This window comes from Eimeria maxima, genomic scaffold, assembly GCF_000499605.1.
Source record: "Eimeria maxima Weybridge genomic scaffold, Emw_scaff17, whole genome shotgun sequence".
Taxonomy (NCBI): domain Eukaryota; phylum Apicomplexa; class Conoidasida; order Eucoccidiorida; family Eimeriidae; genus Eimeria; species Eimeria maxima.
Genome location: NW_013563582.1, coordinates 7,458 through 32,631, shown reverse-complemented (window position 1 = coordinate 32,631; position 25,174 = coordinate 7,458). Strand labels below are relative to the sequence as shown.

At 50.6% G+C, this 25,174-nt stretch overlaps 5 protein-coding genes across 5 annotated transcripts in view; 3 read left to right on the top strand and 2 right to left on the bottom strand.

Annotated features, from left to right (window-relative positions):
• Positions 1-10,189: 10,189 nt before the first annotated feature.
• EMWEY_00003270 (40S ribosomal protein S11, putative) lies at positions 10,190-11,690 on the top strand (the record flags this gene model as incomplete). The annotated part of the gene is made up of 5 exons (XM_013477730.1): positions 10,190-10,216; positions 10,720-10,809; positions 10,921-11,027; positions 11,307-11,480; positions 11,600-11,690. 5 exons carry the CDS (start codon positions 10,190-10,192, stop codon positions 11,688-11,690), a joined length of 489 nt encoding a protein of 162 aa, XP_013333184.1.
• Positions 11,691-12,443: 753 nt separating this feature from the next.
• Positions 12,444-14,359, bottom strand: EMWEY_00003260 (PHD-finger domain-containing protein, putative; the record flags this gene model as incomplete). Its single annotated transcript, XM_013477729.1, has 4 exons — positions 12,444-12,600; positions 12,713-12,841; positions 12,997-13,217; positions 13,376-14,359. The coding sequence occupies 4 exons, from the start codon at positions 14,357-14,359 to the stop codon at positions 12,444-12,446; spliced, it is 1,491 nt and encodes a 496-aa protein (XP_013333183.1).
• Positions 14,360-17,850: 3,491 nt separating this feature from the next.
• On the bottom strand, positions 17,851-19,560 carry EMWEY_00003250 (OSJNBa0042D13.18 protein, related; the record flags this gene model as incomplete). The annotated part of the gene is made up of 1 exon (XM_013477728.1): positions 17,851-19,560. One exon carries the CDS (start codon positions 19,558-19,560, stop codon positions 17,851-17,853), a length of 1,710 nt encoding a protein of 569 aa, XP_013333182.1.
• Positions 19,561-20,053: 493 nt separating this feature from the next.
• Positions 20,054-21,824, top strand: EMWEY_00003240 (hypothetical protein; the record flags this gene model as incomplete). The annotated part of the gene is made up of 2 exons (XM_013477727.1): positions 20,054-20,660; positions 20,821-21,824. The coding sequence occupies 2 exons, from the start codon at positions 20,054-20,056 to the stop codon at positions 21,822-21,824; spliced, it is 1,611 nt and encodes a 536-aa protein (XP_013333181.1).
• A 1,077-nt stretch (positions 21,825-22,901) lies between these two features.
• Positions 22,902-25,174, top strand: part of EMWEY_00003230 (hypothetical protein, conserved) — a gene marked incomplete at both ends in the record, with an annotated part of 9,646 nt that continues 7,373 nt past the window's right edge. Inside the window, 2 exons of the mRNA XM_013477726.1 lie at positions 22,902-22,962; positions 23,285-25,008. Coding sequence (XP_013333180.1) covers positions 22,902-22,962; positions 23,285-25,008 — 1,785 coding nt within the window. The remainder of the gene's footprint in view (positions 22,963-23,284; positions 25,009-25,174) is intronic.

Below are 25,174 nucleotides of genomic sequence, written 5' to 3'. Positions count from 1 at the left end.
CTAGGTCAGGCGTTTGACCGTTCCACCACCATTGAGATTCACCCCGCCATCCTGTGGGCCGGGCACTGACACCCAGCCATGACCGGCGTCAATACGGAGCACAGTTCTTTTATTCTACGAACTCGCATTATTATTACAGAATCCCTAAAATGATTTGTTATTCGTGCTGTAGACTTAGGGGGATCTTGGTAGTCAAAGGTTATATACTTAGGGAGTAGGGACTACGCGACTACTAGTTGGCGTGACCTAGGAAGGCCGCGCACTACACCTTCTGTAATGTACAGGCACTACAATGTGACTCTGGTGTGATCTCTAGTAGCTCAGTGACCATAAAGAGAATGATTATCACATTAGAAACTAAGAAAGGGAATTACTACTGCTAAATGTTCTAAGAATAGAGTACCGTAGGTGGAGCCGTAGGACTACCCTTGCTAGCAGCCAGTGTAGTGCACAGGTACTACATTACCCACGGTTGCGGTAGCTTAAGAGGAAGATAGAGAGTAGATACTATGAGTTTATTCGAGGTCTAAGGTTACTTTGGTTCAAGCATAATAAGAATTCAGTAAGATTAGTAGATTTATGAGTATATTAGAGGTGTAGCAGTTTATTAGGGCCCGGTGTTAAGTAGCAGCACCCCAGCCGCTGCGCTATGCGCGAAAGTAAGAAACAGTTAGGGCTTGTGTAGCACTGTGCATTCAATTAGAGATGAATGTCTTATTAATTAGAATGAAATTGGCACATGTAGGAGCAGAGTTAGTCCGAAGGAGTCGGGTGGTGCCGGCGGTCCGACCGAAGCACCTGGTGCCGGGTTGAATAGCCGGCAGTAGTCCGTCCAAGCAGAGATTGATGGAGGGTGGCGGTTTTGATCGATCCTTCCATCGGAAGTTCCGTAATCGGGGATTTCCCTGGGAATAACAGAAACCTAACGTTATTTTGACACGTAATCTGTAGATCTAGTGACATAGAAGCCACGGGCCTATTCAGAAGTCATAAATAGCCACGGTAGACGGCCACCGTGAGCTACGTTTGGGGGCCGTTCCGGGAAACTAGAGGAGAAGTTTCACTTTCTTCCTTCCTTTCTCTTATTCTGAACCCTAGGGATCTTTCTCTCTCGACGTTTGGCCCTTGCACACAGACACCTTGCGGCAGAACTGACGATGGGAGGCGAACGAGACCCCCCCGAGGGACGGAGACATGGGTGTGGGGCGCGGACACACGATGGAACCAGGCGGCGGGAAGGACACTATGTTCCGAGAATAGACTTAGATTCAGATTCAGATTCTCCTCTACACACAGCGAGATATGATGATTATGAAACCAGAGCACAAAGGGGGTGCATCTCTTTCCCGACCTCTACCCACATACCCCGGACGATGGATCGAGCATAATGAACTTCCTTAGCCACCTAGAAATAACATTCTTGAACGCAGGGATACCACATGACCGGTGGGAATATGAGGTCGAAAGCTGATGAGGCGTCACGCGCAGGAGGTGAGAAGCAGCCGAGGCGCGAACCTTCACGGGAAGATCAAGACGAAGGATATGTGGGAATTGATGAGCAGAGTGTATCTGGTCAGTTGGTGATATTGCTTAGACAGCAACGCTCCGTTAACCATGCAGCTTTATTGGCTGTCATTGTGAATAGAAAGGGATGTAGTACGTTTGTTCATGATACACGGAAGCAAATAGCAAAGGCGGCGCAGTACAAGTCTGTTGTATAGCGATCGGATATCCTGAGGGGCTAGCTGCTCTTGCTACGCACCACCAAAGCAACACAAACGACTCTGGGACAGCCCGAAGGTGCAAGGCAGGTGACTGAATTCATAGAAGGATGCAGCAGAAGAAGCAGGAGCACATCCGTTGCAGGCCTTTGACGAGCTAGTCTCTGAGCTGGTTCGATTCTGGAAGGGCCATGAGCAGCATGCAACGAGTGACTTGAGAAAACAGTGGCGATTCCACCTGAACGGCGGTCCTTTGGACGGGCAGATCCGGTGTGCGCTGAACACTAAACGGCAACCGTGTGTTGCGGTAGCAGGGGGTGCTAAGAAACAGGTGATAAGTGGGGGACACCGGATAGAGTGATAGGAGACAGGGCTTAGGGACCGGCGTTGGGTACTTTAGTGTTGCCAGAAAACGCAAAAGAAGCATTTTAGTTGGTGTTTAGGGTTAGAGACGGTTTGGACCGCTTGCTGCCTTCGTCAAATTTGACAGCAAAATCGTCATTAGGACGTGCGAAACAGCGCGCTGCTGCGTCCCGGCTGCAAGAGGAAGTAAATATGCTGGTGTTGGTGTAAGGACTGGCAGATAACGCTGGGGAAACCAAGGAAGCTGCCCTAAAGATGGCAGTAGGTACGAAGCCTGCAGCAAGCGGACGGGTCCCCAGCGAGCAGGGGAACTGCAGGAGCAAGTGGAGAATGCGACAGCAGAGCAGCTAAAGCAAAATTGCCAAAAGCTCGTTAAGAGAAATCGAAAGGTGAAAGCAGATCTTGAACCAGCCAACCGAGCAGTTCGCCGGCGTAATTGCTTCCACGATGTTGGAGACTGCACACTCAAGCAAGGAGGACAAGACACGACGACTGTCACCAGATGAAGCAAGTCTCTTGGCGAAGTGGAACGAGCGGTTTGAGGAAACTACACTGCAGACTGCCCAACATCGGCACGAAGCGTGGTCGACAAAGGGGCTAGACAGCCGGCCACACGTTCTAGTGATGAGAGAGCTCACCGCTTAAACGAGAAGCCGCGGAACAAGTTGGCTGCAAGGCTTATATCTGCAGACAACAGGCTGGACAGGGTACCAGGTTCCTTTTGGTAGGTTCCTTTAGAGATATAATTGGATAGGAGATACGGATAATAATAGTAGAGTTATTACTATATAGGAGTATATTGTATATGAATAGGACTCTGGGAGACTGCAGTTATAGGTCAGGCTCCTGACCGTCTCGTCCCCGTTGATATCCCCCCGTCATCTTATAGGTTGGGCACTGACACCCAGCCATGACCGGGGTCGATTCAGAACACAGTTCTATTATTCCAGGGAACTTCCCTCGTTTATAATAGAGACTCGAATATGTTTTGGAAATTTAAGTACCGACCTCGGAGTAATTGGGTAGATAGAGGATGTAGTTAGGAAGCCAGACGTTATGAGACGATAAGCAGGCACAGCTTAGGACGGCTGCGCAGTACATATGGGGGCTGTTACGGCAACATAATGCTCCCTGGCCATGATTGGCCAGATAGGACCACATATAGGCCAGGGAGCATTATGTTAGGGAAGCCTCCGCTGCAGCAGAGGAGCAGACAGTCTCAGTAATCACGACGGACCCAGTATTATCAGAGGGGGAGTCCCCTTGGCCAAGTGCCATTTTGCAGCATACCCTATTTGATGCATGGATGGCTTCAGAAGGGGCTAGAGCAACACCCCAACCTATCCTAGAGATATTGAGGGAATACCGTCCGGTCTCCCCCGACACATTACCCGCCGGATTATCACCGAGACGGCCTTACGACCATAGGATCCTGTTGGTGTCGGGGAAGTTGCCCACCAAGTCCGTCATTTATCGCATGTCCCTCGAGCAACTCCAAGCATATAAGCAGGAGATTGCCAACCTCCTAAAATGTCCGTCGTTTATCACATTTCCCCCGAGCAACTCCAAGCATATAAGCAGGAGATTGCCAAACTCCAGACCCCAGCTATCAAATTTACAACGGAAGGTCCCAGCTACTCTCCTATCTGTGCACCTACAATTATGGTGGACAAACGGGAGGACGGAAGGGTGAACGCAAGATGCGAATGGTGGTAAACTACAGGGAGGTCAACCCTCTTATGATTGCTCCAGATTTTCCCAACGGTTTTAGAAATGCTTGGGGGAGCCAAGTTTTTCTCCAACTTGGACCTGGAAGTAGGATATCACCAAATACGAATGGCCAAGGAAGACCAGTCGAAAACGGCGTTCCGATCGGTCATAGGGATTTTCGAGTATAACGTCATGCCTATTGGGCTAAAAGGGGTTCCAGCAACCTTTCAAACAAACATAAATGCCTACTTGCGTGAAGTAGGACGGCCGCGCACAAGAAAAGGGGTCCCTTTCCGGTGGACTGAAGCACATGCACACGCAGTGCGTAACAGGATATCCAACATCGTCGGTATAGTTTCCGCTATTGATTCCCCTACCTGCAAATCAACATCAACGGGATCGGGTTGATCTGCGTTCCGCAGCTTCCGGAATTTTTGACACACTTTCTATACAAGCACCATGATCATATGACAGCAGGCCATCGAGGTCAAAAGAAGACGTACCAGGCCATCAGCAGGCATTATTATTGGCCGGGTACGCAAAAGCTCGTGGATTATACCACGCTCCAGATTCCCCGTTGCTCACCAGACATCACACGTCGTCAACAAGGAAAGCAATGCATCCAAGGCGAAGATGCCAAGATGCCACCTACCACAGCAAATGTAAACAGAAGTGAAGTAGCCAAGCAGTGCTGCAAACATTTGGCACTGCATGTGATTTGCCCATACATACGAACTGGAATGGGCCGATGGTAAGCTGAAGCTTCCTCAGGGGCAAGCGTAGGCTTGAAACGGCGCTCAGTTGCAGGTCTGTTTGCATGAACAAAGTCGCAGGGACACTGATCACTTCTGGCTACAACTGAAGCAAAGGAGAACGTGTACTCAACTGCTGATGACCCTGTTAAGGAGCCTCATAGCAACATTACACGCACACCGCGCATTGCGAAACTGGAGCTGGCTGTTCGCCCACGATCACCTTTGCCGCTCGTAGGTCTGGGAAAGGAAGGAAGGGTATTTGAAATTTTGACTGTGCAATAATGGATTTTTTTCGTGGTCGCACTTTCCTTCATTCGCTCTTCGCCGTGGGCACGTTTGCCCCTCCTGTGGGGAACACTTGAGAATATGAGCAAGCTTACATTTCTGGAATGGAGGTATCTCCGAATCGGCCAATATCCGCAGCTTGGGATGGATGTAAGCAATACATGAGTCGAAGCACTTACGGTACTGGCTCCGAGAGAGCAACTTGCCTCCCTTCTCTGTCCCAGTTCCCTGAATATAAAGGCAGAATGCCATGTAACTGATTGCAAGCTGGAGTGGTCACTCCAGAGGTGAGGATAATGATGAATGTTTCCTTGCATGCTTGCAACGGAGAGCCAAATAGGCGTTCATCAACTGTCTATGGTGCACCTGGTTGTATTTGCGTTACTTCCCGTGCTTACGGAGGTGCTGCACCCTTTTTGAAACTTAGCAACTCCAAATCCAATCATGGGCAAAAACACCATTGGAGCAAGCACTTACACTACTAACACATGGCAAACAATTGGTTCTGAATATCCAGGGTGAAAACAAATGCCGATACGTCTACTCGCGTCCAAAAAAGCCTGCTACGCATCGCAAGCTGTAGCGCTTGAGTGCAAGTTAGGTACCCAAGTCCAGGAAAACGTGTATTAGTTGTCCAAACTGTTGGTGAAATGGGTGTCAGTTACGTCGGTAAGTTATGCTGCTTCGAAGTGGTAGTTGATTACATTTCACTTCCCCTCCGCAAGACATCGTGCAACGGTGGCTGCTTATCCAGGACTCCGGGAGACAGAACGGAAAGTATTCCCAAGTAATTCAACTTCATATTGGCTTCCTGCAGTCCTCGGAGAAGCTCAAGGCGTCGCAAAGACTGCCAGCTGCTGGCACGCCTTCCTGCAATTGGGGCATGAGCGCTTACTGCGCCGGTCTCAACAGCCCGTCCGCAAGCACGATCTTGCAACAATGATATGCACTGTTAATGTATACACCTAAGAAGGCTTGCTTGCGCATGTGAGGTTGTCTTGCAATTTCTCCAGCTTCGGACGCCTTGGCGCAAAAATTACTTATTTCTTAAGTACAACTGCCCTCTCTCTCAAGTATTCTGGGAACCCCAACGCCTTCGGCCCATAGACTAGAACCGTAGCCAACGTTTTAGCAACTACAGCAACAAACATGAACAGAAGAGTCGAAGCATGTACCCTCACTTAGTGGATGTTCTTAAACCCTGTTAACACTAGCAAACGAATTCAACAGTGTGTAGCGGAACGGGTACGCGTCGCGTCGTCCTGTACTAGGAGGAACGAACACTAAATTAGATATAGAAGGCCTACCCAAATGTATCAGATACACTGTTCGTCGAGGCTGTATGTGATCACTATACCACGGGTGTTACAAGGAACTTTGATATATACGAGTAGTTCGAGTTGCAATGGAAGCCAAATACGGTAGGCGGAAGCATTGTCGACTGAGGTCGTTTCCATCTCCGGGCAGCAGGCGCCCTGCACGTAGCTGCTCAATCACCTGTAGCTGCGGGAGAGGAGGTGGCCCGTTAAGAGTGGCGACTTACCCCGTTATGGCCCATGCAGCAACACGGCCCCACATGCAAGAGCAACCAGGTGATATGTGCTCCCTCCACTACCGCTGAAGGAAACCTATTGAAGAATAATGCTTGCCAGGCCTCGTACTTGAGTGAAGGTTGGCAACTAAGGGGGAGTATTTATTCTTCTGCCAACTGTGGAGAGAATCTGCCGAGAAGGAAACTTTGTCAGCGGCCGGCTGTATTCCATCCGCACTGAACGTATATCCTAAATACGTAAGTTCTTGTCTAGCGAACTTGCATTTACTAAATTTAGGATAAAACTGTTTCCGAAGTATGATATCCGGCACTTGCCGAAGAAGATCAGCATGGGTAGGTAGAGCAGGACTATAAACCAGAATAGGGTGTACAGAAAAGGAAAACAAACGAGTGCTTACACACGATCTGGGACTCAATGAGAGTACAGCGTTGTTTGTACAACGCCAAATTAGCACTGACTGTATCCGCCAGAGCCATTGTATTTGGGGGGTTCACATGACAGATAATGGCACGAGGCGAGCCAGAGGAGGCGGTCGCCCTTCCGCTCCCACATCTAAAGTTGCATGACACACTAATGAACTAATACAACACCAAGACTCACACACACGTTAGTAGCACTATGGGATTATTCAGACGCTTAAAGACTGCTGCCTCGACATCCGGGCGTGTCGTAGGAGTTGGAGCTCCCTCGCGTTCCCCTTGTAAACCTTTTTGCTCCCAACTCCAAACACCAGCTATCAAGTTTTCGTCGAGGGACGGAGTGACCCCCTGCCCCAATAGGTGTTGCAAATTGGCATTTGCGTTTGCTTGAAAGGTTGCTGAAGTGCCTGCTGTCTGGTGAGCAACGGGGACCAAATTTCGTACGATTTATCACAAGCAGGTAGACATATCTATATTTGTGTCCGTATTGCCTCCTGCAAGAAAACTACGAAAGGCGAGCCGTTCTAAAGGAGGAGGGTCACCGTGTCATCCAAAAGCTCCTTCAAAGTGTCCTCCCATAGCAGCCCTGACCTCCACTATCCCCGCGCCCGGAGCACGATGTCTGTAAGTGCAGTAAGACAAGGGTCGGCTGGTTCACACACGCGGTGGCCTAAAATACAATCTCCAGTTTATCTTGGTGCTATTCCCGCCGCAAGGGGTTGGCAATGCATATATCCACTAACGACCCCACTCTCAATGCATGTGCATTAACAGTTGAAGTAATTGATAAGCATTTGCTTGCCCCTGAGCGGCCACTTGGGCTCAAGGAGAGTACATACCAACTTCAGACAGGTCACGCTAGAGAAACGCCCAGGACACATGGAGCATGGAAGGTAGGTCACATACTTCTGACTACGTGTTAACATAGTTATTTTGACACCGTCACAACTTATAGCAGTTCGTTCTGCTACGATTGCGAATTTTCTCGACGACCCCAACTGCAAGCCCTGACTTGCAAACGGTTTCAAGCCCCCGTTTGATACATGCGCAAACAATCTGCATAATTCTTCAGTAGCTGACGTGCTCTGCAGTAGAAGCGCATGCATTGAACATAGCGCCAGTAGAGCATTGCGTAACATAAAATTCATCGGCACAATTGGCAATTAAATTCGCCTCCATGTTACCCCCAGGGCAAAAAATGGAACAACACTACGATGTTAGGAAGTGGCGTATAGTGCCTTTCTGTGTCGTTTGTGCAGTGAAGTAACGCCAGTCGCCCTCCGGCCTTGCATGCCCAAGCGCTCGGTAGCCGACACATGTTGTAGTGCACAGGCACTACAATAGGGCTCTGGTAAGGTTTCTAGCAGCTTAGTGGCCATAAAAAGAAGGATTATCACATTGAAAACTAGGAGAAGGAATTATTAGTGCTAGAGGTTCTAAGAATCGAGTACCATAGATAGAGCCATAGGTTAGTAGGATTACCCCGCCGGCAGCCACTCCACCACTCGGGTACCAGGTAGGCTTCTTTGGAGATCTAATTGTATAGGTGATAGAATTATTACTGTATATAGATGTATTATGTCTATAATAACGACTTTGGTGGAATTCTAGGTAAGGATCCTGACCGTTCCGCTACTGTTGATATCTCCCCCGCCATCCTGTAGGTTGGGCACTCTCAGCCAGCCAGAACCGGGGTCAATTCGGAACACAGTTCCTTTACTCTACGAACCCGCATTATTATTGCAGACACTCTAAAATGGTTTGGTATCAGCAGCATAGGCTTCGGGGGATCTTGGTAGTTAAGGGTTATACTTTGGGAGATGGGTACTACGTGACGGCTCAGTAGGCACAACCTAGGACGGCCGCGCATACACATGTTGACCCGCAAGCCTGTTTATCAAGGAATTCCAGATATAAAGCAGTAACAAAACCTGCAAACCCTTTACGTTTTAATTAGACAGGGAATTGCTCTTGCGTTCACCTTTCCGTCCTCTCCACCATAATTGTAGGTGCACAGATAGGAGCGTAGGTGAGACCTATCCATCCGTTGTACATTTTATAGCTGGGGTTTGGAGTTTGGCAATCTCCTGCTTATATGCTTGGAGTTGCTCGGGGGGCATGCGATAAATGACGGGCTTGGTGGGCAGCTTCCCCGACACCAACAGGATCCTATGGTCGTAAGGCCGTCTCGGTGATAATCCGGCGGGTAATGTGTCGGGGGAGACCGGACGGTATTCCCTCAATATCTCTAGGATAGGTTGGGGTGTTGCTCTATCGCCTTCTGAGGCCATCCATGCATCAAATAGGGTATGCTGCAAAATGGCACTTGGCCAAGGGGACTCCCCCTCTGATAACATTGGGTCCGTCGTGATTACTGAGACTGTCTGCTCCGCTGCTGCAGCGGAGGCTTCCCTAACATAATGCTCCCTGGCCTATATGTGGTCCTATCTGGCCAATCATGGCCAGGGAGCATCCCCCATATGTAGTGCGCAGCCGTCCTAAGCTGCGCCTGCTTATCGTCTCATAGCGTCTGGCTTCCTAACTGCATACTCTATCTACCCAATTACTCCGAGGTCGGTACTTAAATTTCCAAAACATATTCGAGTCTCTATTATAAACGAGGGAAGTTCCCTGGAATAATAGAACTGTGTTCTGAATCGACCCCGATCATGGCTGGGTGTCAGTGCCCAACCTATAAGATGACGGGGGGATATCAACAGGGACGAGACGGTCAGGAGCCTGACCTATAACTGCAGTCTCCCAGAGTCCTATTCAAACACATAATACTTCTATATAGTAATAATTCTATGTCCTATCCAATTAGAACACTAAAGAAGCCTACCTGGTACCCAAGTAGTGACGATGTAGTACGCCACACTGCCGATACTGGCTACTGGCGGGGGTTATCCTACTAACCTATGGCTCCACCTACGGTGCTCTATTCTTAGAACATATAGCAGTACCAACTCCATTTCTTAGTATCTTATGTGATAGCCATTCTCTTTAAGGTCACTGAGCTACTAGAGATCACACCAGAGTCACATTGTATTGCTTGTGCACTACAGAAGGGGAAGGCGAACATAACGTTGCAGAAGCCGCTATGCGTGGAAATCATTTTAAAAGACTTCAGCCCTTCATATTTGATAGACTAAACAAAATTGTATAGTAAATTGCTCAGCTTTGATCTATCTCAACAACCGTACCCGCCCCAGAGGCAGCTCCTCACGTTTGGGGCTGGACAGCGCACCCTTAGCTGTGGGGGCTGTAACAATCGCTGGTGAAGGTAGGAATCTGAGGACTGATGAAGTTGGCTTTCTTTTCGCCGTATAGTATTTAATGCTGGGCCCAGCTACAAGGAACAGACCAAGATCTGGAAGTGGACGATGTCGGCAACTCAGCAAGATGTGCAGGTATGTTATGAGGAGACCCGCGCTTCCCACGACTGATGAGCTCACCCATTGGGGCATGTATGTCATTGCTTGATCATATGAAAGGCTAAATGAGTATGATTTACCAAGACATGTTAAGCTGGTATATAGAGCGCTCGTGTATGTTGCATGGTGGAACGGTGGGACACTCGACGTCAGCGGAGTGACGTGAGATTGCAATGAGTTGTACCCTGCGAGGTTTTCCTCATCCTCATGCATGAGCAGTTTTTATTTGAGGTGATGCTGTATTGTATAATGCGGGTGATATGACCCAACGATGATTTCGAACGTCTGTTGGTCCACCTGGCCCTCTCCCCACAGAACCGCAAATCTGCATTTCTCAACTGTGGGGGTTATAAAAAAGACAATTTTCCTACAAATGCGTGTCCGAGAAGATCAGGGAGCAGGGACATTCTTGAATACCTGGTAGCAGAGTGGATGGGAAGCAGGGAACATGGATACTCGTTCTTGTGCTGTTGTTGCAGACAGAGAAGGCCTTCCAGCGGCAGCATGGGGCCTCTCAGCTGGCCCTTGCCCAGTCTATGAAGAGAAGGGGAAAGGCGAGATATTGGAGGGTACGCCGCCACTTGCAGTGAATCGAGCTGCTGCGCTGCCCTGGCTGGTGGCTGTCGGCGCTTTCTATCATATTTGCTGGATGTTTTGTGCTATTGTTCCGTTGCCTTTAGGAGGTAGGGTTGGGTTTCGCCACCCCTCGCTTGGCAAAGGAAGGCACATACATAGACAAGAAGTGCCCCTTTACTGGAAACGTCTCCATTCGTGGTCGCATCATCAAGTAAGTGTAACCTGCATACTTTTTGAACTGTCGCAAATAAGCACACTGAGGGGCGCCCATACAAGCTCACACATTTCCATTGGTGAAGGGGCCCTTGAAATGCAGTGTATTGGGGACGTGAGTTGCGGAACCTTACATTAAATCGAGGATGAGGTTGCATCAGCTAGGGTGTGCAGCAGACGAGGGCGCGTGGTCAGGCAATATCTCCCTTCCCAGATATTGTCGACGTCGGCTGTGACAACAGGCATTCTCTTTTTTTATTGTTTGCGATTCCTTCAGGGGGATGGTGATTTCTGCCAAGATGAAACGGTGTGTAGTGATTCGCCGCACTTACTTGCACTTTGTGAGGAAGTACAATCGTGTTGAGAAGCGTCATAAGAACGTGACTTGCCATCTCTCTCCATGCTTCGAGCAAGTCAAAGAAGGTGATATCGTCACTGCTGGGCAGTGCAGGTGAGTCTCCCATAACAAGCTCAGCAGTGTTCCTGTGCGTATGCTAGACCTTTCCAGCAGTTGCCAGTTGCCTTGACGACCGAGTAATTACGGGGGTATCGTGTTTCTGTTGCGTACAGGCCCCTGTCGAAGACTATTCGCTTTAACGTGCTTAAAGTCGAAAGCAACCAAGTCTTCGGCAATGTGCGCAAGCAGTTCCGTCTCTTCTAAGGGCAGTCGCGTAGATGGCTGTTCGGTCAGCAACCGAAGTCAACCCTAGTTTAGGTGGAACCCGTATGGGTACTTGGGAATGGAACATTTTCATCAAAACCCCTTTATGTAATGTTCTTGCTGCCATGTACACGCCACTTTGTCCCAAGTTTCCCCCCGATTTAAGTGATATACGGAAAGCTAGCAATAGTACTAATGCTTGTAACTATCGTGTACGCATGAAAACGATATACAGTACCGCAGGTGGCTGAGATAGATAGGCTATAGTTCTCGCAGCGCTGCCAGTACCAGACACTGTCAAGAGTACTTCATCAATGCCCGCGCAGTTTGGCAATACAGTTCACAAGTGGGCACGTGCCCTCAAAGATTTTTGAGGCTATGGTTGTGGCCACGGCATCCGAAAGTTAAGGTGCGGGGTCGTTCGCCCAAGCGAGGGGGGGCGACAGTTCAATTGGCATGCTTCAATACAGGGCGACCAGCAGCAAGAGAAAGTTTCCCTTTCAAACTACCCGCCGTCCTTCGCACCCCAGCATCCAACCCGTATGCGGCATATCCCTTTCGGGGGGACTTGAGGAGAACAAACCCCCAAGAGCGGCTGAGGCCTGAATATTATAAATGTGTGGGTAGACGCGGCAGTTCCCAACGTTCCAGTACTACTGAGGGGGCCGTGAGCCACAGCGTGTGGCCTCGACCCCCTGACCTGATATACTTGTGGCTCGTTTCTCCAAAGAAACAATATTCCTTGCTCGTTTATCACCGGCCCATGCGTAGCTGCTTCTGCTTCTCGTTGAGGTAACCACGCACCACTACTGGCGGAGGATACGGCGAGCTCGGAAACGTGCCACGTTTGTCTCTACGCTTCCATTTGTTCTCGTACTTTCGTAGCGGTGGGTCGCACACGCTTTGGAAGCTGCAAAAACCCACAAAACCATTGCCCTGCTGTAGTGTGCGCATCGCCGTGGTTAACTGAAGGACATACTATGAACGTGAGTTTGCATATGTGCCTTCAGTGTCGACCTCACCAAAATGCAGAATCATCCATCATCCGTAAAGCTCTTTCAGGATCGTAGTTGGCACGATGTAGCAGCTTGTAAGCAAACTCTGGCGAGAAAGGTTGCCACCCAGGGCGGACCTTCCACCTTTTGGAGCACCTGCAGAGGCGCAGCAACCAACACAACACGTCTAACCTCCAATGAAAAGGCGCACCAGTGCATGCGATGTAACGGATACGGAAGTGCGGTTTCCAGAGGGAGAATGGGGTGCCACCAGGTGAACGAGGGGTTACGACAAACCGTCTCGAACTCACTTAATAAGAAACTCAGCCAGGTCCTTCTGCGAAGTAATGCATGATTTTGTGGCTCTTTCAGCCAAGCACTGCTGCTTTGAACGCTCCATAAGGTAAGGGGAATAGACAAGCAAGGGCCCCAACGCCTGACTCTGCGCTCCGTCAGTTAGGGATTGCTCTGCAAGAGTCGAAAGACAGTCGCTGTCTCCTCGCGCCAAGAAAAAATCGGGGAGATGGGGTACCTGAGGCAGCACGGTCACACGGTTGTTTCGGTCTGATTAAATGAGGGGCGGCCATGCGGGCCCTAGGGGACATTGATGCACGCGCCAACTCGAGAGGAAAGTGCCCATGTGGTTGTCACTGCACTGCGTTGCGTCAAGAAAGCCCCAAGATGACTCACCTGGTGATTTGGCCCGACGTTGATTCGGGTTTCGTAGTCCTCTGTGGCTTTGGTCTTTCTCCGCCTGGTTGGGACGCAAGACGGCACCGGGGCCCACGGAGCGGCTGGGGCAGGAGGGGGATACACTGGCGGGGGGGCTGATGCAATATTCTGTTTAGACCCACGAGGATCTGATGAAGCCTGAGGCAGCTTGACAGTAACACTCGGCGGAACAGCGGTCGCAGTCGGCTGCGGTGCCACAGCCGTCGCAGCACAGTCTGGGCAAAACCAGTCGTCAGCATTGGCCCGTAGTCGGGGCCTGGCCACTACAGGCAGGCAGTCTGCATGGTAAGACTTGACACATCCATCGCAACACACAACTTCTCCTCCACCTCCGCACTCGTTGCAAACGCTGTCGTTGCTTTCCTTGCCATCGCTCTCCGCCTCAGCCGCCTCGCCGACCTCATCTACCCCTGCAACAGGCTCCCCAGAATCAACTGGAAGGCCGTCTGGTTCTGCAACTGTTCCCTCAGTCATCGTCTCCACGATTCTATTTGGGGTCGCCCCCACTTCTGACTGTTCCGTAGGATTGGCGTCATTCCCAGCCTCCCCTTCGACAGGCAGTGCCCCCACTTCTCCGGATGTGACTGCTGTCCCGTCGTTGCCTGATGTACGGCCTCCAACCACATTCACGTTCTCAGCTCCGTTATCTTCACTTGTCGCAGGTTCTTCAACTACTGAACGCACCGGTTGTGGTGCGTTCAGCGTCGAGGGAGGGTAAACGCCTTCTTGAGAGTCGACGCTACTCCCTTGAACAATCTTTTCGTCAGGTGGCTTATCATACTGCTGCTGCTGTCGACCTTCTTGAAGTTTCTCTGGATCTGGAGTAATAACCGGATCTACACGATCCGTTGGGTGCTGGCTAGCAGCCTGCGCTGCGGCCGCTGCAAGAGTCTCCGTGACAGTCGCACGGACGACGCCGAAGTCGCGCCGTTCCTCTTCCATTCCTACAGATACTGGCGAAGCAAGCCAGAGGGTCAACTAAGGGAGCGCTGGTCTACCTCTGCAACCCCGGGGAATGCCCGGTGTTGTCCGACCCGCCAATGGCAGGAGTCTTGGGGAGTCGGAGAGGGCAACGAGGAAACCGCAACAACACAGACAAATTTAAAAAACGAAGACTCTGGTCTCGCCTTGCAAGACAAGAGCAAATCATGGCACCTAGAGATGCCTGCTCTACTCAGCATGTCATGACACAAGCTGCCTCTTGCAAGCGTTGCTGGTGTCGAGTACCCACGCGGCTTGGCTGTCTCGTTAAGCTGAAGGGCCACCCAGCACCGAACTCCTTGCTCACCAGGGTTCTTCTTAGTGATTGGTAGGCACAAAACAGTGAAACGCGCAACGATGGAAGTGGCAAGACCCCTCTACAGGTATAGCCCCAGCGGACAATGAGGCGAGCCCCCCTCAAGCCCTTCCTGCGCTTCGTGGGGTTTCCCCCGTGGCTCCTTCAGAAGCACTGTTGAGGCCCCCTAATTTATTCAAATGTACAGCCAATCAGAGGGCGAGCGCTTCGTCCATTAGGGGGCCAGGGGTTGGCCGCCCCTCCACATGCAGTTACCCCCGCAAGGCAGAATATACAGCTCCCTCGGCTGGCTAATGTGCTCGAAGGCTTCGTGACTGGGATCCAAAGAATTGCCATCAATATTGTCAACTTGCAAAAGCTAGCAAGGGGGCACCGGTGACGCAGAGGAGCTGGCGGGCGGCTGTGCAGCGGCGGCCTCGGAGCCCCAGCCCGTTCTGTCAACAGAAGCGTCCTCATATGAAAACGCCTACACAAATTTCCCACCACTGAATTAGCATGGAATGCAACAGTGATGTTTAGTCAAATTAAAGGCAATTTACGCAGATGGTCTGATGCGCAGCTTGCGGTCCTGGAGACACCGGACCCAGCTCCAACGACGCTTCATTGCCAGCGCATCTGTTCAACACGTGAATTCACCAAGGATCTCTAGAGCTAGAGCGTCGCCGCAGTTATGTTGTTGCTAGCATTACTTTAAGCACAACAGTTAGTTCCAAGCATCAACAAAATGTTGCTGCCAGTTGCATTCAAAACCCGCAAGTAGCGCCCAAGATAACTCTCACTAACCCGTGCAAGATCATCATAATGAGTTATGCAAGTTCAGCGACCACGAGAATACGCACGAGCAAAAACTCTCGTCAGTTGGGGATTTCTTTCCAGTCCATGAATCTGAAGTGACATACGATTAAAATTTGGAGAGAAGTCATCCAAGAACTGTGAGGTGCCACAATTTCTATAGCTCTCCGCGGCAACTTCAATAAGTAGAAATGCACACTGTGAGCATGATATACTTGAATCTAGTGTCATTGCCTTATTCGCGGCAGAATATGGTAGTCTTGGGGCGTACGGTGCAACGCGTTCTGGGTAGGTATTGACCACATCGTAGGGGTTACCTGTGAGTACGCAGTACTCATAGAATAGCGTTGTAACCCTTATCTATCCGTTAATTCCAATTGCCCGACACAAACAACGGAAGAGGGTGCACCAAAAATTGCGTGAGGTGTCATATGCCACTTCTCTAGGATAATCTAGTCTTTTACTCAATGCATTTTGGATCGTCCTCCCTGGGCGTTCCGTCGGTGCCAGCTACTAATACGCACTTGTATTCCATGAAAAAAGTATTTTGTGCTACAGTGGTCCTAAATTCGTGAGGTTACTCTAAAAGCAACTCTGCATATGAATTCGGGAGGCGACTTGTCGGTCCCTAGTGCAACAGGATAGTAACAACGACTTGAAACCGACGGCAGTTGCTAGAAACTCTCGAATCGCATGTTTTCCACTCCAACCACACGGGTTGTAATGTGAGGCAAAAAGGTTCAGCTAGTGTCAGCCAACACGTTTCACTGCAGTTTCAGCAATACAAGAGGCCATAACCCTCAGGGACAGCGCGAGGAAAGCCACGACTGTAGGGAGATGTTTAGGGGTCATGGAAGGCCAAGGCTCAGGAAGGATACACATGTTGTCCAAAATGAAACACCAGGAAGAGGAAGAAATTTGATTGAGTGAGCTATTCAGTGTTAGTAGCAGCTGGGCACAAAAATGTGCAATAAAAATATTCATCACATGTGGCAAACAGAATTTCAGCTCTCGTAGCCTGCAGTTTCTGCAGTAGCTACGTGGCCAGCTTCTCTTCAATGCCTCCAAAAAAAGCCTTTGTATTTCTCCAACCAATCCATCAGTCAGCAACTGGCCAAATGAAATAGGGTGATTACTTGTTGGTGTGCCACGCTCTTTCCATACTCTAGGGACCGAGCACTCCTACATGATACACAATTGTGGCAACCAGTTCTAGCAGCTATAACGTTGAACAAAGAAAAGCAACGGGTCATAACCGAAGCGTGGCTAACTTTCTTGAGTGCCCTTCAGCCCGTTGCGCTCATGACACCTCGAGAATACATTATGGTAAAGCCATCTGGGATTAAAGTCAATGCCTAACTTCAGGCTCTAGTCCATGGACCTGGCCTTCCTATTATTTGACCTTGTATTTCTATGGTGTTGCACTCTGTCTAAGCAAATTTTCAGCTTCATGCCTACCGGGTAAACTAACAAATAAACTCCCACACATGTACAGTAGAACAGCATTTCGGCGTAGAACAGGAAAGCCACTCGAAGATACCAGCACAGTACTAAAACAAATTCCGTCGTCGGAAAGTTACCAACGAATTTTGATGAGATTTGTTTCATACGAAATCTCAGATAGTGCCCGGGCATGCTGCTGATGCGCTTCGTTTGGCAATCTGAATACATGTAGTTTGGGTCAATCACTGCATGGTTTATATCGAGACGTGCTGTGCATTTGTCCAATTCTTATTATTAACTTCATGCCACTCTTAAAAACTATGATGTTTGAAAAAACTATGGGCATTTTTATACTTGATGGATGCTTCACTGTATCGCTTCGGGTGCTGTACCAAAACTGGGAGAAGACATGAAGTGCTCATTGCACCCTCTTCCACATGCAACCATATAAGTGCTATCTATGCCTCTCACCGATGGTAGGAACACTATGCAATCCATTGAGATACCTTTCAAGATTTTTTAAAGAGTTGGGAAACTCTGGAGGAGTCCGCGTTTGGGCTTACATGCGGGACAGGCGAAGAAATTACCTACTGCTAAGAGGCGCATACTGGGCTACGAAGAGGACCTTTTTCACTGTTGTCTAGACGATACCATGGAGTGGAAAAGCACAATCAGACGTTTTCCAAGACTGTTGAAGAGCAGGTGGAGCACATAGTTGGAATAGTCCACACTCTGGTACGAAAACTCTCCAAGCTGTATTGTTCCAATCACTCTCAGTTACTGAGTGTGGCAGGCAGCTCAACGACTGGAGTTACTACATAGTTAGCTCAACTCCCTCTAGAAGGGAAGCGGGAATCACTGGATCTAACCCACATCGAGCTAGTTCACACTTCCTGTGGTGCTACAGGAGGTCGCCTCCCGTGGTGTGTGTGCTGCGAAACCTTTCACCATATCTTCGATGCCGGAAATCCTGTTGTACCACGCGTCCTGGCTGTCGAGCTGCCGCCTGGTAGGGGTCGCTAAAGGTCTGGCACTTAGCATACGTTGTTGGCCAGTGTAATGTGTATGCTGCGGATTGGGTGGGCCGCTGTTTGTCTTGAGGTTGTTGTTCGCCCTGTGTCGCCAAGTCTTCGGCAGGTTGCTCTTCATCTGTTAGATGCGGTTCGTCTTGTAACTGTTCCTCACCCTCCAACTGTGATAGGTCCTGCGGATGTGAAGGTTCGGATGTCTGCTGCATGTCTTGTGGTTGTTTGCAGGATGGCTCCATCTTCCCCTTTCTAATGTGAAGAGCACGAATACCCGCTAGCTTCCGGTAATCTTTCTGCCTTCCCCTGGTCTTGGTAGTTGGCCCCTGTGGGTCTCCGCCGGACACCATGACCACCAATGACCCAGGTTCGTGTGCAGTTGATATATCTTGGAATGATGGATTGTTGTCCCCCTGAGTCGTATCTTCTGCTTTGCATGTAGGGTCCCGAGGACCTCGAGACAGGGCGTCCGCTACCTGGTTACTGGATCCTGGCAAGTAGGTGATGGTGAGCTTGGGGAACTCTGCCCGGAAATCGAGCCATCGTGCTGTGCGGCCGCGTAGTGGTTTTGAAGCTTTGAGTTGTTGTAGGTTAGTTAGGGCCTGGCGGTCAGTATAAGCTGTCACTTCCGATGTCCGCAGTAGATGAGCCCACTTGTCTAGTGCGGTAACTAGGGCCAATAATTCCTGGTCATATATAGAGTACCTTATGTGCGCTGGGCTCATTGTCTGACTCAGGAACCCAATCGGTTTACCCTCCTCTTCCAGTACCGCCCCTAGAGCGTAGTCGGTGTAAAGGCTGAAGGGTTTGGTGGTGTCGGGTATCTGGAGCGTGGTGTAGTCAATGAGTTTCTGTTTGAGTTCGCGTACTGCGTGTGTGTGTGCCTCAGTCCACCGAAAGGGGACCCCTTTTCTTGTAGGGTCGAGTAAAGGGCGGGCCACTCTCGCATAGTCGGCCCCCATAAACATGCGACAGTAATTCACCGTACCTAGGAACTGCCGCACTTGGGTATCATTCTCCAATACCTCAGGACACTGTTGTACCGCGGAGATCTTGTCTGCAGCTGGTTTGATGCCATCAGCACTGACGGTATATCCTAGGTAAGTGAGCTCTCTTCTGGCAAACTCACACTTGCTGAACTTGGGGTAGAAGTGATTTGCCAGAAGAATGCCCAACACCTTGCGTAGTAGTTCCGCATGACTGGGGAGATCAGGGCTATATATCAATATGTCATCCAAATATGCTATTACCCCTTGGCCTAGGAACGGTTGTAGATAGGTGTTGATGTTTGCTTGAAAAGTTGCAGGCGCCCCTTTCAACCCGAAGGGCATTACCTTATATTCGAATAGCCCAAGTACGGACCGAAATGCTGTCTTCCAGCGATCTTCCTTTGCCATCCTAATCTGATGATAGCCAGATTCAAGATCCAGCGAAGAAAAATACTTAGCTCCTCCCAGCATTTCCAAGATGGTGGCGATAGGGGGTAGTGGGAAGTCGGGGGCTATGGTGAGAGCATTTACCTCTTTGTAGTTAACAACCATCCTCATCTTTTTGTCCCCCGACCCGTCCGATTTCTTATCCACCATAATGGTTGGGGCACATATCGGTGAGAAAGTCGGGCCTATCCATCCATTGGCCGTTAGTCTTGCTATTTCCTGTTTGTGTGCCTGCAGTTGCTCAGGAGCCATTCGGTAGATTGCTGATTTGGAGGGCAACTTTCTAGGTACTAAGGCAACGCCGGTGGCAACTGGTCAGGGAAGACCCTGCGATATTCTCTCAGAACTTCTGGGATTATGTGAGGTGTTGCTAGTGCTGCTGTGGAGTCTATCCATTCATCACCTTCAACAACCCAAACCATCAAAGCCACTACGCGGCCGCGCAGCTCGATGGCTGGATTTCCTTGCTGAATTCCCGAAGCTCACCATCACCTACTTGCCAGGATCAAGTAACCAGGTTGAGGACGCTCTCTCTCGAGTTCCTCGGGACCCTGCATACGAAGCACAAGACACAACTCTGTGGACTAACAACAAATCATCCCAAGATGTATCCACTACACCCAAACCTGGATCGTTGACGGTCATGGTATCCGGCGGAGATCCACTGGGACCAGCTACCAAGACCAGGGGTAGACAGACGGATTACCGGAAGCTCGCCGGTATCCCTCTTGATCACACCAGAAGGAGGCAGACGGAGCCATCCTGCAACGAACCACAAGACATACCGCAGACACCAGAACTTCTACATCCTCAGGACCTACCACAGATTGAGGACGAGGTGCAGTTACAAGGCGGACCGCAGCTAACAAATGAGGAGCAACCTGCCGAAGACCTGACGACACAGGGCGAACAACAACCTCAAGACAAACAGCAGCCCACCCAATCCACAGCATACACTTTAGACTGGCCCTCAGCATATGCTAAGTGCCAGACCTTCAGCGGTCCCTACCAGCCGGCAGCTCAACAGGCAGGACGCATTGTACAACAGGATATCCAACATCGTCGGTATAGTTTCCGCTATAGATTCCCCTACCTGCAAATCAACATCAGCGGGATCGGGTTGATCTGCGTTCCGCAGCTTCCGGAATTTTTGACATACATTCTGTACAAGCACTATGATCATATGACAGCAGGCCATCGATGTCAAAAGAAGACGTACCAGGCCATCAGCAGGCATTATTATTGGCCGGGTATGCGAACATATACGAACGCCTATGTGGAGTGCTGCACAGTGTCGGGCGTCTAAGTCAATTAATCAGAAACCTGCAGGCCTATTACAACAGCTAGTGATCCCACCAAGAAGGTGGAGTCATGCACGTCTTGATTGTGTTACCGACTTATCTCAAACAGCTTGTGGAAACGACGCTATCCTCGTCCTGGTCGACACCCTCAGTAAAATAACTCATTTTATTCCCACAAGGAAGGCATCGTCAGTAGCGGACAGTGTCACCCTTCTAGCGGATCGTCTGATTCGCTACCATGGCTTCCTAGACATCTTGATCTGGGACCGGGACCCAAGATTCCAATCGGAGATATGGACTCACCTTTGCGCGCGTTTCAACATCAAACGAGCGAAATCCTCCCCCTATCACCCGCAAACGGATGGGCAGACGGAGAGGGTGAATAGGACTCTGGAACAGATGATAAGAACATACATAAAATCCAATGAGAAGGAATGGGAAGGATTGCTACCAGCATTGGAATTAGCCTACAATACTACTCATCACTCCTCGACGGAGCTGTCTCCGTTCGAGGTTATGATAGGGGAGAACCGAATAACCGTGGCAGACCTGGACATCCTCGGTTCCCTTCCTCCCACATTGTCACCACCGATGACTAGAACCTTCCGGCAGCTCTGTGACCGCGCACAAGGACACATCCTGAGAGCAAAATGGAGGCAGAAGTACTACGCGGACACTGAACGGAGGGAAGTAGAATACCAAGTTGGAGACAAGGTGTGGTTTAGTGCCAAACACCTACCGGCCCTGAACGATTGTTCTAAATTCGAGCCCCGATATAGGGGGCCATACTCGGTGACGGAGCTCATCGGAAAGGTTGCTTACCGTCTTGCCTTGCCCGCCTCGTATGCGGGGCATAACGTCTTTCATGTATCTCAGCTGATACCACATCGGCAGCGAGAGAAGATTCAAGTACCTCGAGAAGCTCCGGTGGGTTGGCCACCAGTTCCTGATGCGGCCGGTAATCCAACTGATCAATTTCTGGTGGATTATATCATGGACCAGAGGGGTAGGGGGGCCTCCGCCAGCTATCTTGTGAAGTGGAGAGGCGCACCTGAGGAAAACGCAACATGGGAGCCAGCGCACCACCTTGAAGGTTGTCCGGAACTGGTCTGAGCCTGGAAACGCCGCCAACACAAGCAGCAGCGAGATGCACGCAACCAAATCCTCACGTCTACGCCAGATCCGCCTACTTCATCATCTTGGACTTCATGAAGTCCAGCAGCCTTTCATACTCCAGGAAGGGGGGAGAGGGTGCCTTCGCACCCTAATGACACCTTTATAAGCTCTACACGACGGGAATGTAGTGGGGGGAAGCCCCTAACAAAGACCAGATTGCCGCCTTTCACGAGTTAAATCACTCCTTGCTACAAATAGTGCAACGAGCCGAGCGAATTCACACCCGACCGTGACCCCTTTGGTGCCAGTTTCGGTGCACGTACTAATAGGACACCGACGGTGATCGTTTAGACACTTTCCTTGATCTTTCTAGCCAGCCCCTTTGCAAGTGTAAATGCATCTACAAACTGCAGACGGACTGCGCTGCAACATGACCGGTCAGGCTGAAGGGGGGGTGACACGGTTGCTTTTTGTTCTGTTCTCCGTGCAACATACTGTCGCCAACTTGACGAGCAGGTATTCTTTGTCAGTGCATTCCCTGCCTGTAAATACCGGCAATTACACCACGTTTCTGTTAAGAGATGTCAGTGCTCCTTCATTTGTGAAGGACAATCTGGATTGGTAGCCGTTCTGAAGTTTCACGGAAAATAATCAATGACAATTTCAAATTCCTAGCTGCTCTCCTACACTGGCCAAAGATCGGAACCTGAACACATCCCCCTGCCTGTGATCGGAGAGTAATAATGCACAGAACAGATGGAAATGCAACGGTTTGTTGATTGTGGTTGGATATGCAAGAACGTGCAGAGTGCTGCGCCTCATAGACAAGCACGCAATTACTGGATGCGTAAACTGTCTGCGCCGTACATACTTCGTGCATGTGCCTCCTCCATTCAATCGCAGAAGCAAATATATCTGCATCTGTATCAGTCTTTACGCATACTATTATACACAGTCAGGTGATCACTACACAAACCTCCCACTATAACGGTACGTTGTCTAACTGGGCGTTCACTCATACTTTCCAGCTTCACTAGGCTCGTGCGAGAACTGCTTACGAAACCAGCTATTCTGATGCCCCGGGATGGTCTTACGACCATCCCGGGGAATCAGAATGCTGCAAGTTCCAATTCACGTAAGATTACATTTGTTAACAAAGGGATGAGTATATAGAATAAAGAAACTGTGTTCTGAAATGACCCCTGTCTTGGCTGGGTGTCAGCGCCCAACCTGCAAGATGGCCGGGGGATACCAACGGTGACGACACAGTCAGGAGCCTGACCTATAACTGCCATCCCCCAAAGTCGAATTTACATACATAATACTCCTATATAGTAATAATTCTATTTCTTTTTCAATTAGATCTCTAAAGCGGCCTACCTGGTACCCAAGTAGTGACTAGGTAGCAGCAGGAGGGCAAGCGGCTGCTGCAGCTGGTGGTGGAGCTCCTCCCACAGCGTTAGCAGCAGCAGCAGCATCGAAGCATTTGCCTCTTGATAACCCTTTTTTGGGACAATCGCTGCCTTCTGCTGAGGCATGCAGCAGCAGCAGCAGCAGCCCCACCAGCACGAAGGAGCAAGATGCTTGCTTCCGCAGCAGCAGCAGCAGCCTGGCAGAAGCCATCAATGGCAGCAACAGCTGCAACAACTTTCTCATGGGCAGCGGCACCCTGACTACCTGGGCAGTGGGTAGCTGCGCTGTTGGAGGGCGCCAGAGCAGCAACAGCAGCAGCAGCAACGGCAGCAAAATGAAGAATGACTCAACAGTTGGCAAAGGAGAGGATAGCAGCGGCTTTGCGTGTATGCAACAGGAGCAGGAGCAGCAGCAGTTGGGGCTACCACGCCGAACTTGCATGCTTCCTCCCTTATTTCTTTTAAACCAGCTGATTATTGGACACGCACCTGACGCTCAGGAGCTGCAACAGGGACGGGAGCAGCAGCAACAAAAGCAACAACGACAGCAGCACCAACCGCAGCAGCAGCCAGAGGCCGAAAAGGGAGGTACTGATACTCGCGGAGACAGGCTCAACAGCAGTAACAGCAAATCACAAAAGCCCTCTCCAGTGGAGGAGTCCCTTGTAGGATCGTCTCTCAGCAGCAGCAACAACATAAGAGCAGCCACCGAGACAACACCAGAGGCAGCGCTGCCACGGACTGCAACACCCGAAGAAGATGTGGCGCGCGGACGTGGCCTGGAAGCCGTTGGATCTGCTGCTGTTGGTGCTGCAGTTGCTGCAGACGGGGACGCAGAGCTGGAGGCGTTGCTGCAGCGTCTACAGATTGTGTCAGCGGGCGATCGGCCTACCCCTCGTAACAGCAGCAGAGTTCCTTCTCTCACCTCTAGCAAGTGCGTTGCTGTTGCCACTGCTTCTGCGCTTCGTGCGGTACCCTCCCAGGGTGGAAACGCCCAAGGAGCTCACCGGCAACAGCTACTGCAGCAGCAGCTACCACAAGTACAGCAGCAATCTCTCCACAATGCTGAGGTAGAGGAGGCGTTAGAAGACACTCCTTCGGATGCTGTCCTTTGCAGGTCCAGTAGCAGCACGGAACTGACGCTGCCTATGCACTTGAGAGAAGATACTTTAGGGGCTTCGGGAAGCTTCGGAAGCAACTGCGTGCAGCAGCAACATGGACTTGCTTGCGCGCGTTCAGGAGCCGCAGCAGCAGCAGCAGCAGCTGCTGCTGCTGCTGAGGGGTCAATGCTACCGCCTCTGGATGAGGTCCCCACAGCGGGACAAGAGGCCGAAAGCTCGGAAGACGAATCTTCTGTTGCTGATGCAGCGAACAAATGCGAATCTGGAGCGGCTGCAGCAACAGCAGCAACAACAGCAGTAGCAGCAGCAGCATCAGCAGCACAGGAGGCAGGAGCAGCAGAACTGAATGCCACCGAGGCGTCAGGTCCTAGTGCTTTCCGGAATGCGAGAGTGGATACTGCACAAGCCAGTGCAGCAGCGGCAGCAGCTGCAGGAGCATGCAAGGTGGCAGGTTCAGAAGCAGCAGCTGCAGCAGCCGCAGCAAAGGAACGTCTCATTGCTCGCCTACGGTTATTTAAAAATGGATTCCCCCCCAAGCTGCGGTGCCGTATTTGGCTGGCACTGCTTGAAGTGGAGGACTTAGGGCCGCTGCAGCAGCAGCATCTCTCAAGCCTCATTGCTCAGACACCCCTAGACGAGCCAAACCAAGTGAGCTGCTGCGGCCGAGGTCGCTGCTGCTGCTGCGGTCGGTCGGGCCACTGCTGTTGCTGCCGACAAGGCCACTGCTACTTCTACTGGGAATACGCTCGGTCTGTTGTTACTTTGGTAGAGTGTGTTGTTTGTGCTTGTCGGGTACCGCAGAGGGGGGGGGGGC